At 40.5% G+C, this 13,552-nt stretch overlaps 1 protein-coding gene across 1 annotated transcript; it reads left to right on the forward strand.

The window, feature by feature from the left end:
- Positions 1 to 215: 215 nt before the first annotated feature.
- On the forward strand, positions 216 to 5,742 carry LOC134212435 (glyceraldehyde-3-phosphate dehydrogenase 2). The gene is made up of 2 exons (XM_062690293.1): positions 216 to 371; positions 4,164 to 5,742. Exon 2 carries the CDS (start codon positions 4,188 to 4,190, stop codon positions 5,184 to 5,186), a length of 999 nt encoding a protein of 332 aa, XP_062546277.1. The 5' UTR covers positions 216 to 371; positions 4,164 to 4,187; the 3' UTR covers positions 5,187 to 5,742.
- Positions 5,743 to 13,552: the final 7,810 nt, after the last annotated feature.

Here is a 13,552-nt window from a genome sequence, read left to right on the forward strand (position 1 = left end):
ATAAGTCATCAAATTTAACATAATATTCAGTTTTTGAAGAGATTGGCGATATGATTTTTTAATTGTATTCATTCCTTTTTTTTCGATGGAATGGTATTGGTGTCACTTCCATGAATTTTCTCCTCTCGAGTGTCAGACTCTCGCGGATGATGCGGACCGCGGGGATGCACTTTTCGTGCACAGTGGGAAGGTCGCGCGCGGTGTCAAACGTGAGAGAGAGCCCCAAGGATAGGAGAGAGAGCGACATATCCCCCAACGAATCAAATCGGGGCGGCCATCGGCTGGTGAATCCAATTTAACACAAAACCGTTTGCCCTTGATTCGACACTCAGCTCTTGGAAGCGGACGTGAACACACGCTAGTTCTCAACGGTAAGCTCCTGCCCTATCTCTGCTGATTAAGTAATATATTCAGAGTACTAATATAATAGTGGAAAAGTAGTGACAAGTGAAATTAGTTTGATAATCCTTTCTTATCAGCTGAGTGTTCAAGTTCATAACTTACGTGAAAAGTGCAGTGAAAGTTCAATAAGAATCTGGAACAGTTGACCGGCTTCATAAAAAATTCAGTGGAAAATTTTCATGTTAACGCCCAATCTCAGACAAACCTATCCTTAAAACTTAATTAGGTGACTCATCTGAAATATTTTATTTACCAAACTGATTATTAATATTGTAAATAATCAAATAACCAAAATTCGCAATAAAAGAATCTGCAAAATTTTGGAAAATGGCAGCCATGTATGCAAAAACGCATCAGAGCAACCCGCCCAGCAACTTTCACCGAAAACAGCGAATTTACATCAGTTCCGGCATGAGTCTTATCACAGCTTTGATAAGAACACCGGAGCTGATTGTAAGGAGTCACATTCAGGTTGAAGTTGTTTGTTTGTAAAGGGCAGCTATCGGTTGGATGAAAATTTTTCTCCATTCGACCTCTAATTGACCTTCGCTTGTAAGGTCGGTCGACCGCTCGCTCGCTCGTTCGATCGAGGCTGTGTGGATAGATGAATGTTGGAGGCATGGCGCGCAATACCTATATCAGGCTGTTCATGACAGTATTGTTACATGAGCAGCAGTTCCCTACGTTGGCGGTTGAAGAAAGCAGCGCGACGTGGTTTGAGTAGAAAGAAAATGGATACCTCGCTCGATAGGGAAGAAAAGGCACACTTTGAAACTTTTAATACATTTTATAATTCATTTAAATTTACTCCAAAATAATACAGGATTGAATAGTTTTTAACTTAGAGATGTATAGTGTTACATTTTGTTTCATTTAAATGTTTAAAGCAGACCTTATACAGGAGTTAATATTTTTTGATTTTTTATATCGATTAATGGAAGTAAAACGAGTTGAAGTTGCTATATGTAAATTCTTCAAACAATAATTCAACAATAAACAATAATACAATTATTGTAGAAATTTGCTTTGAAATTCTGCTATTTTAGATAATATTAGAGAGAAGTGTTGAGAAGTGCCATTTCGGTGTCATGATGTTGCTACCTTTTACTAATTTGCTGATGATTTTTTTTTTAACTTAGTGTCATTTGACAGTAATGTGGCTCTTCACCGCCGATTCCAGATTTTGAGCAGCAACCCGCTAGGCAAATTTATTGGATTCTTCAAACGTTACCGTTAAATGGGAGGACTTGCAACACTTTTAAGGTTTCTTATTTATAATTAATTATAAAATAAAAGGGTTTATTCATTCTACTAGTGTTTCCTCATACTAGGAATTGGACATATAATCGGATATACAATAATAATAAAAATATGAAAATAATATCAGAATTATGGGTGTTGTAAGTCACCCCTACTGCAGAGTGACTTGCAACACTTTTTCGGATTCAGCCATAACATGTTGTGTACAACGCTTAATCATCGAGATTTTTGATCCTGAGTCATTCTACAACGCTGTAAACCTTAGTTTAGGGAGCCACCCCTTCATTCTGTGTTTTAACTATTTCATCGGATCGTTTGATAATATTTACATATTTTCAGACAATCGGTTTGAAAGCTCTTAAGAAAGTTTCCAAAGTTGGTTTAAGAAAGATGTGCTCCATCAGTCATTCCCTGGATAAAACGATTATTTAGCAGCACTACTAGTTGAGAACTTTAAATTTGACAAGTAAATTGAGCAAGTAACTTTTGAATGCGCGTTGTGTTTCTACATTATTATTCAAATCATTTGAATAAGCAGAAAGTTGAACATGTTCAACTTTTGGCAAGTCAATTGAATTGAACTGAGTTACAATTTCTGTAGAAATCCCTTTTCATAATCAGTGTATGAATCAATTAAACATCATATTTACTACATGTGATCAGATTCATCAGCATTCAGCACAATTCCAATAAACAGACAGTATATTAATGTATCTTGATGTCTCATCTTATTTTTAGTTCATATGATATCACGTTAAGTACCTCGTGGGGCGTCTCGGGCGTGAATGCTCGTAATCTAAACAGACTCTAAGAACTTTAGGAATGAATGACCGCCTGAGTTAATATCCCTCAAAAACAAACCATCATCATCATCATCTCTAAGAACTTACTTGGTACTTGATGAGCTACTGCGGCTACAGCTTCTCAACAATGAGCTTACGACGAATTGAGTATATCCCTTAGAACAGCGTCCAGCGTTTACCGCCGAGTATTCGAGTATTGTCCGCAAATCTTTACGATAAATACTCCGAAAATTCACCGCGTCCTTTAATGTCCACGTTTCATGGTCGTATGAAAACATAATTCGCAATCACTGGTCTAAAAAAAATCTGAAACAAACTTAGAGTCTTAATATCAATATAAGCAGATTGTTCTGGACGAAAGGTCCTTTAAAAGAATCTGTCATCCGCTTTTGAAAAAATCCCTCTTGAATTTATGTAAATGTTTCAGTTTTTATTCTGAAGGAATTTCTCAAAGAAGAAACATTTCAAATTAGACTTGCAGCCAATTCTACGAGCTATGATTTTAAATGTTTCAGCAAACAAAAAATAAGTGCGTGGTAATTCAAAATGGCAATAATTGAGAATGTAACTCTTAATGCATCGTTATGCATCGGTTTATGCAACATTCCTTAGAAGAAAAGCGTAGGCGCACAACTAATTAGATTTATCAGGACACACTCAGTCACCGTGGAGAAAGCTGAACTTTAAAGTGGGTAACTTGTTGCATCAGATTTAGGGACAATTGATTTTTTTTTCAATTTTAATTGTGCAAAGCACGTTTCTTCTTCTTCTTTTTGGCATTACATCCACCGTTATTAACTTAACGAGATTTCTAATTTACAATGTTATGAAAACTCATATGTGAATATGTACGTTATGTGGAAGATATTGATTTGGAAAGTGTATTGAAGGTAACCACTTTCCCTTCGATGGGACTCGATCCCATGACCCTACATGTCCCATTGGAGGGAAAGTGGTTACCTTCAATACATTTTCCAAATCAATATCTTCCACATAACGTACATATTCACATATGAGTTTTCATAACATTGTAAATTAACGTCCAAGTCGGGTGGTTTAATCCCCGGAAATAGGCAATTAACTTTGATTGAACTGAGGTTTCTAAGTCAAGTTACCATTTTTGCATTCGTATATCATGAGGCTAACACGATGATACTTTTATGTTCAGGGAAGTCGAGACAATTTCCAATCCGAAAATTGCCTAGACCGGCACCGGAAATCGAACCCAGTCACCCTCAGCATGGTCTTGCTTTGTAACCGCGCGTCTTACTGCACGGCTAAGGAGGGCGAAGCACGTTTACTAAGGGCAAAATGCAAGACAGGATGGATAAGCCTTTATTTAATAAATGTATCTTCCCTCATGGAAAATTACTTGATTCTTCATGAACAAGTGTGTTCTTTCGAATCCCAATTTGATGTAAGTTCATGATCTCTGTAATTACTAAATTTCCTCTATGCATCACAACGGTACAATGCAAATCCACTTTGAATTGGCATTTAAAAATAGAATAATCGACCAACACCGTTTGAACCGATCCGAGCCAGTCGACTACGACAGCCAAAAAAAGAAAATCTTGGCTACAAAGCATTTCCTACCGTTGAACTTGAACTTGGTTGATAAATATATCGCACACTTCAAACGTAACGGCATTATTCAATCGATGATCCATAGCTGATTATGCATTTCCCTCTTTTCAGTACTAAAAAACCTCTCACCTCACCATGTCGAAGATCGGAATCAACGGATTCGGCCGTATCGGTCGTCTGGTTCTGCGTGCCGCCGTCGACAAGGGCGCCCAGGTCGTCGCCGTCAACGATCCCTTCATCGGCGTCGACTACATGGTGTACCTGTTCAAGTACGATTCGACCCACGGTCGCTTCAAGGGAGAGGTCTCCGCCCAGGATGGCTTCCTGGTCGTGAACGGCCAGAAGATCCAGGTCTTCCAGGAACGTGACCCCAAGGCCATCCCGTGGGGTAAGGCCGGAGCCGAATACATCGTCGAGTCGACGGGTGTGTTCACCACCATCGACAAGGCCTCTGCTCACTTGGATGGCGGTGCCAAGAAGGTCATCATCTCGGCCCCGTCGGCCGATGCACCGATGTTTGTCGTTGGTGTCAACCTGGACGCCTACGATCCAGCGATGAAGGTTGTGTCCAACGCTTCGTGTACCACCAACTGTTTGGCTCCACTGGCCAAGGTTGTCAACGACAACTTCGGTATCCTGGAAGGTCTGATGACCACTGTGCACGCCACCACCGCCACCCAGAAGACCGTCGACGGACCATCTGGAAAGCTGTGGCGTGATGGCCGTGGTGCTGGCCAGAACATCATCCCAGCTTCTACCGGTGCTGCCAAGGCTGTCGGTAAGGTCATTCCAGCTCTGAACGGAAAGCTGACAGGTATGGCTTTCCGTGTCCCAACCCCCAACGTCTCCGTTGTCGATTTGACCTGCCGTCTGTCCAAGCCCGCTAGCTACGACCAGATCAAGCAGAAGGTCAAGGAAGCCGCTGAAGGTCCACTGAAGGGAATCTTGGACTACACCGAAGAGGAGGTTGTCTCCACTGACTTCGTTGGTGACACCCACTCCTCCATCTTTGACGCTAAGGCCGGAATTCAGTTGAGCGACACTTTCGTCAAGCTTATCTCCTGGTACGACAACGAATTCGGCTACTCCAACCGTGTCGTCGATCTGATCAAGTATATGCAGACCAAGGACTAAATTATTTAAACCGTACTCCACCCAAACCAATTCTCAGGGCTTGATGCCGCTGATCTGCTAAACATAAACGTTGCGTATCACACACACCGTACACACACAGTAAAACCCAACACCTCAAGTAAAGTACTAAGAAGTCCTCCGGTACGAATGTTTAGCTAGGGAGGAACCATGATGATTACTACACACTATTCTGTTTAGTTGATAAGATTAATAATAATGATAATAATAAATTTAATTGCTAAAATATAGAAAAAAAATGCTGAAAATTAATTATACCTGTTGTGTATTGTCAAGACATTGATATCAAAACAAAATACAAACAATCGCTTAAGGTTATAGAGAGAGACAGACAAGGATCTACGTTAGCACCATTAGTGATGTGCGCCAGTTGCACTCCGCGTTCCGCAACGCCATCAATGGAACGTCGAACAGGGTCGATGTGGCACGCATAGGAAACCCGATCCTGAACAACGGATCAAAAATAATCATGTATTTCATTTTGAAAATGATGCATTATGGAAAGGAATAAAACCCTAGATTGTTACTAGTCGACTAAGTTGGTTGTGAATAACATTGAATGGTTGAACAAATATCACATTCCTCCTGCTAGAATGGTTAACCATCTTCGTCTCAAATTGCTCTATATCTCGGATTGACATTTATGGGCGAAACTGTATCATCACTGCAGGAGATCTGCAGACTGTTTTCGTTAAAGTTTGCTGACGTTTTTACCGATGAACAGCTTACCGACAACGAAGTACATCACGCAGCAGACAATGTTCCCCTATATGGCCATGTACTAGGTGTTATCGACATCAGCGAAGAAATGATCTCCTCTGCTGCATCAAAACTAAAGTCATCGATCAAACCTGGTCCCGATGGTATTCCATCCAATTTCCTGAAAAGACACATTTCCAGTTTGCAGTATCCGTTGCTCCTCCTGTTTCGGCTTTCCTTATCCAGTGGCATCTTTCCTTCATGTTGGAAGATTGCACAAATGTTTCCTGTGCACAAGAAAGGGAACAAACGTGACGTGGACAATTATCGAGGAATAACTTCGCTGAGTGCAATATCAAAACTGTTCGAACTCGTTGTGATGGATCCTCTGCTTTCCCACAGCAAGCAGTATCTGTCTGAAACTCAGCATGGATTCATAGCCGGTCGCTCCACTAGTACTAATTTATTGTGCCTCACATCTTTCATCACGAACAGCATGACGAAAAGAGCTCAAACAGATGTCATCTACACAGATCTGTCAGCTGCTTTTGATAAGTTAAACCACTGCATCGCTATCGCCAAATTAGACAAGTTAGGAGTAAATGGCACTCTATTGGAATGGTTCCGATCATATCTATCCGGCCGCCAACTAACGGTTGCTATCGGCGACTGCAGATCTGATTCCTTCGTGGCTACATCGGGAATACCTCAAGGAAGTCATTTGGGTCCGTTAGTCTTCCTACTATATTTCAATGACGTGAATTTTGTACTCGAAGTTCCCCGCCTATCGTATGCTGATGACCTGAAAATGTTCTTGCAAATCCAATCCATCGAAGATTGCTATTTCCTTCAACGTCAGTTAGAATCGTTTGCCAATTGGTGTAACGTCAACCGTATGATAGTCAATCCGGCAAAATGCTCGATGATCACTTTTTCTCGGATTAAAAATCCCGTTAGATTCGACTACACGCTTTTGAATACCAGCATAGAACGTCTGAGTCATGTCAAAGACTTGGGCGTAATTTTGGATTCCCAGCTGACGTACAAAATGCATATCTCATACGTTGTAGGTAAGGCTTCCAAAACCCTGGGCTTCATCTTTCGGATGGGTAAAGAATTTTCTGACATTTACTGTCTAAAGTCTTTGTATTGCTCACTGGTGCGGTCGATACTGGAGTATTGCTCCGCCGTTTGGAATCCCAATTATACGAACGGTGCCGAACGAATTGAGTCCGTGCAACGACGCTTCCTACGATTTGCTCTGCGTAGACTACCGTGGAGAGATCCATTACGCCTGCCAAGTTATGAAAGCCGCTGTCGGCTTATCGATCTGGAGCCGCTAAGAGAACGCCGTAACACCGCTCGAGCTGTACTTGTTGCAGACGTTTTGCAAGGCCGAATAGATTGTAGTGACATTTTGGAACAGATTAATATTAACGTACAGCCGAGAACACTTCGCAATAACGCTATGTTAAGAATGCCATTCCGTCGGACTAACTACAGTATGAACGGTAGTATTGAAGGATTACAGCGTATATTCAACAGGGTTTCTACAATATTCGACTTCAACCTGCCTCGTCAGACGCTGCGTCGAAGATTCAAAGAATTTTTCACTTCGCAATAGATAGCTGTTTTAGTGTTTGTGTCCATTTTTTTTAAGTTTTTGACGATATGTATACTTATATCTTTTTTTTATTACCATCATTAGGACATAAGTAGTCTGTTGATGTAGGCCTTAAATAAATAAATAAATAAAACAAATGGTAACTAGTCGAGTCGATGGATTCAATAAAAGTATATTTAGTAGCTACATATTAAACATGGCATACTGCATCGTGATTTGGTTTGCTTCCCTAACACTCCTCCTCCAAGCGCGATAAACTGTAGGCCCAAGGATTCTCTCAGCTTTCCATGTTTGATGCGTGATAATGGTTTTGTCAGTATATCAGCTAGCATGTATTCGGTGGAACAGTATTGAACTTCAAGAATTCCAGTATTTTGCAAGTCACGGATGAAATTGAATTTTGTATCTATGTGTTTTGTACGTTGACTTCCCAGATCCAACAACCACAACAGTTCCTTACTTGCTTCAGAAATTGCTACGTATTCAGCTTCTGTTGAAGATAGTGTTATGCATGCTTGCTTTCTTGCTGTCCACGAAATAGGTCCTCCACCGAGTAGAAAAACGAAACCTGTATTTGACTTACGATCAGACTTATATCCAGCACAATCTGCATCAGCATATCCAATTAGTTCTCCAGAGTCCAGATCCGTCAAGAAGAAGTTTCAAGTGAACGGTGGAATGTTGATAACGTAAGACTCGCTAAGCTTCTGTCCAGTTAGCTTCGGTTGGCTTGCTAGCCTTGCGTCCTAATATTGAAGCACTAATAGCGATGCCAGGTCCGGTACGTACCGCCAAAAGGCTTATGAATTTTTCTTCGATAGGCATTATCACCTCCTTTTGCTTGATGTTGAGGTATCCAGGATCCATCGGTATTGCAGACGGCTTGGCTTGATCCAATTGAAATTTGATGGCTAGTGACTTTATGTAGCTTTTCTGGTTCAGCATATATTTACCGTTTGTGTTTCGATTGACCTGAATTCCAAGGTAGTTGTTAATATCTCCGAGCATGTTATTTTGAAATAAGAGTAGAGTGGGGCAAGAGTACGCACTTAGTTTTCAATCGATCATGTAGCTCTTATGAAGCAAGCTTCTGCATATCATATGAATGTCGACGATTCGTATACTCTATCCAGCTTTTTACGCTAGCTATAATCTTGATGAGGGATGATTCAATCATGACAGATACTGTGTACAGATTTAATCCTAGTAGCCTTGAACTTAATTTTGTTTTTCTATCTGTCATCGATTTTCACTCACTCGTTGATGAATGATTCCAAATCTCGGTAAATCTATTTTTATTCTCAGCAGTAATTATTATTTCTATTCTAGAATATTTAGAAGGATAGTTACCTGGAAAGCTCCTCAACACCAGATGACATGGAGTCCGTAACAGGCGATTTTTGAAAATCTCTGCATAGTCCTCAATGATTCCCTATAGCCAGAAGAAGATCAGTACCTTGGTAGTAACCTAACGGCTACAAGCGAGGTGGGCACAAAAAGCGTCTTTTTGGGTTGGTAATGGAGAGCCTCGATTCGTATATTGGTAATGGGGATACGTTCGTTGTGTTCTAACGACGAATTTGAAGTATAGTTTTAGAAATGCTTATTAGGAAATGTTCCCCCTGCTTCAATATGATAATATATGTCTGAGTTTCTATTGTCTGAGGGGCTGTCCATATACCACGTGGACAGCTTATGGGGAGGGGGGGTATGGTAGAAGTCCACGGTTTATACAAATTTTTGAAATTTTGTATGAGCAATTGTCCACGCTGGGGGAGAGGGGTATCGAAAACTGAGCAAAACCTGTCCATGTGGTATATGGACAGCCCCTGAGTAATAAAATACGTAATGTAAAAAAAAAACATTTCAAATAAGTTTGCAGATGCTGAAACGTACCAGTGGAGATGTTTTGACTCTTCAAACAAATTCCACTTAACGTTCTAATTAACGTTTTAAATACTACTTAAGTTTTTGTTGATATATATTTTGTAGTCGCAGCCAAAAAAACATGTAATGAAAGTCTGTTTAACGATATATAAGTCTGAAATGACTGTTAACTAACATGCAAAACCTTATTGTTTGCTTTACGTAGTTGGTTGAAGCATTTTTAAATAAAGTGTAACATTAAACCATTTATTTCTTCCAAGTTCTTTGTTGAAAACGGTCATTCAAGTATAAGAATGACCGCCTTGTTCCTAATTGGTCTAAAACTGCTCATTGAAGCCTTTTTTATGAGAGAAACCAAAGGTTCGGTTATTTTTTTACAGCATTCAATTGTTTGTTTAATATTTCCAATTTGTCCATCCGAGCTACAATAGTGTAGATTAATAGAATGATCCTTGAAGCTTTTTGGTTGCCCAATTGTGGAGTAAATAACGTTCAGCCATCGCATCGGCAGCGCTTGGGACATGTTAAATAAGCTGGAAAATATGTACAAAATTAAAATTCGGAACTCACGAGCGATTATGAAAACATTTTCTCTTTGACGTATCCACGTAAACAATATTTTTTCATGTATCACAAGGCATACTTTGATCCAAATACAAAAATTATAGTGGACACAGCAGATGTCAAAAGGGGTGATTCAAATTTTATAGCATGGCCTGCGTAAAAAGCTGGATATGTTACCCAGTGGAAAAAATATAGAAATTGTTGTAATTCGTTTTAGTAGAACCCTTATTGTAAGACATGTGAAAAACGCACCCTTACCCCACCGGTGGAGTAAGAGTACGCAACTTTCCAATCATGTGTTTTAAGTATATATTAACAAAAATAAGAGTAAATAACATTTAATTGATTCAATCAAAGTTAATTGCCTATTTCTGGGGATTAAACCACCCGACTTGGACGTTAATTTACAATGTTATGAAAACTCATATGTGAATATGTACGTTATGTGGAAGATATTGATTTGGAAAATGTATTGGAGGTAACCACTTTCCCTTCGATGGGACTTGAACCCATGACCCTACAGTACGCTAGACTGGTGCTTTAACCAAGTTACGAAGGACCTCCGTCTGACATTCTAAATACTCACGCTCCTCTAATGTGGACGTGTACTATACACATGTGGAAGTGTGTTGGCTTGAGAAATGGATTGCGAGTGATTTGACTATGCGTCCAATTTGGGAATCTCGAGCTCGTTCAGTAGCCGCTAGGTTGCGAAGGCCGACGGAGGTTCTTCGTAGCTTAGTTGGTAGGGTCATGGGTTCGAGTCCCATCGAAGAGAAAGTGGTTAACTCCAATACATTTTCCAAATCAATCTTCCACATAATCTGGTAATCTGGTAATATCAACGCACCCTCTGACCATAGCCTATCTGCGTTAAATTTAAATACCGCTGAGCGATACGTCTACTGGGTAACACGTCCGGTGTGCACTGCACTAAAATCTCCTTAGATGCAACCGGACCGAGATCTTACTTAAGGCTCCGAAGGGTCCCGTTTCGCTGTGATATGTAGCCATAAAATAGTAATTTATGCACTTGCTTTTCTAATCTACGGGAATATTTAAATTTACTAATGATATTGATTATTCACGATGTATCCAAATATGTGGCAAGTCAATTTATTCACCGATCAGATTAGAACGGACACAGCAAATGCTGGGTAAAGCGTACCATTGGTACTTCGCGTACCTGAAGGAATAAAATAGACCCCATCTCGCGGTCCTTAGCCTCTTACCCAGCAACTCCTATCCCTACCTCCCCGCGGTGCTGGCCGGGATACGAGCAAACTTAGGGAAGATCGGGTAACCAACCCCGGTGGGAACTATGGTCGTATGCTGACAGGGAAGGGGGGGTTTCCTCCTCTCCGGAGGTGCAAATCTTATTGAGCGTCTGTTATCCATGTCAGGATCGGCTCACAACAGCGTTTGTTCTCCATGTTAGGGGCGGCTGATCATCGTCCGAGTGCCAGCGAGGGACTCTAAGTGAAACTGTGCACCATGGTCCACCGGAAATAAGGAGAAATGGTCCTCCGGAAATTTAGGGGGTTTGGTGTCAGGCCCTGCAAGCCAGTCTTAAAAAAATCATAAGCAACGAACAATCAATAAGAGAGTACGGACCGGAACCATCGGCGAAGACCACTGCGACGCAAAGGGACTAGCGATTGGAAACTCGGTTCGTGGAACTGCAAATCTCTCAACTTCATCGGGAGCACACGCATACTCGCCGATGTGCTCAAGGACCGTGGATTCGGCATCGTAGCGCTGCAGGAGGTTTGTTGGAAGGGATCAATGGTGCGAACGTTTAGAGGTAATCATACCATCTACCAGAGCTGCGGCAACACACACGAGCTGGGAACAGCTTTCATAGTGATGGGCGATATGCAAAGGCGCGTGATCGGGTGGTGGCCGATCAATGAAAGAATGTGCAGTAGGGTGGTTCAAAAAATCGATTTTGCTCCACAGTGCTTATCTGATTCTTTATCATGTTCTGAGTGTCCCCTGAAAATTTGAGCTCATTTGGATTGAAACTGATTTAGCACAAGCCGTTTCAAGTTTGCATGCAAATTAGTATGGGGAAATTTATTTTTTCATTGTACTGTTAATAACGCTTCCCCATTAGGCGCAGGTTAAAAGAAAACCTACATAGCTAGAAGGAATACTCAACAGCTTTCACCTAACGGAAACCGCATGTTGATTAATTGCCCCTATAATTAGTAATCGATTTTAAGACAGGATGCGAATCTTTAGTCATGATCGTTAAACTTCTTTGAGGGCATCACTGAAATGTGCAGGGCAACATAGTAGCCTGAATTTGTGTGTTCTATCTTTCGCGCCACGAGCAGCAATGTTGCCTGTTGAGGAGTTATGCAATTAGCTCCAGAAAACCACGGTATAGATTAAATTCGATTACTAATTATTGGAAAGATTAAATAAGATGCGGTTTTCACTGGGTGAAAGGTGTTGAGTATTCCTTTTAGCTATGTAGGTTTTCTTTTAACCTGCGCCTAATGGGGAAGCGTCATTAACAGTAGAGTAGAGTGGGGCAAGAGTACGCACTTAGTTTTCAATCGATCATGTGGCCCTTATGAAGCAAGCTTCTGCATATCAAATCAGTGTCGATGATTCATATATTCTTCTTTTATGTTACCCAGTGGAAAAAATAATGAAATTATTGAAATTCATTTTAGTAGAACCCTTATTGCAAGACAAGTGAAAAACGCACTCTTACCCCACCGGTGGGGTAAAAGTGCGCATCGGGTGGGGTAAGAGTACGCATTTATCCAATCATATGCTTTAAGTATATATTAACACAAATAAGATCTAATAACATTTAATTGATGTTAAATGAGCACATATTAGGGAATGTTTAAAGATTACGTAACTCTTAAAGGGGGAGGGGGTCCTAAAAATGTGCACTTTCATACGAAAAACCATTGTTTTTTTATATATACAAAAAACTACAGATGTAAAAATATATATCAGGTTTCGCGTGGTGTATACAAAGGCATTTTCCTTAAAGAAAGTCCACCAATCACGTAACGTAAAATTTGGCTAGTTCATCACCCCTCCCCCCTATCTTACACTATTTGTATGAATCCTCTAAAAATTATATGGATCGTCACACATCTCGCAACCCCTCCAGGCTAGGCGTTGCGTAATTTATGAATGTTTCTTTTGATCAAATGAAATTATCATTTAGATGAAATTGTGTTTTCGTACTATGTTTAGGTGTACAACAAGTCCTAATACAATTTCATTATTTCGCTTCAGTGCTTTGTTCGCTAGGTCCTTTCTAACACCGAATAACTTCAACTTATCCTAAAAACTTGTGATAATTTCGAATTCTGTCCCCTTTTTCTTAGTTGTGGATCTTTACGCTTTAGAAGAAGTCTTATTTCGGCCGGAGATACGGGTTTGACATCATAACTTGAAGATTCATATGCGTACTCTTGCCCCACCGGTTCCTGCGTACTTTTACCCCACAGTCCCAAAAATTATTCAAGTAATGGTTTTGACTTTTTGGAAAACCAACCGGATTGGTGTTCTGTACCATAAAGTACTCTATACAATAGGTTAT

The sequence above is a fragment of the Armigeres subalbatus genome, chromosome 2 (assembly GCF_024139115.2).
Source record: "Armigeres subalbatus isolate Guangzhou_Male chromosome 2, GZ_Asu_2, whole genome shotgun sequence".
Classification (NCBI taxonomy): Eukaryota; Metazoa; Arthropoda; class Insecta; order Diptera; family Culicidae; genus Armigeres; species Armigeres subalbatus.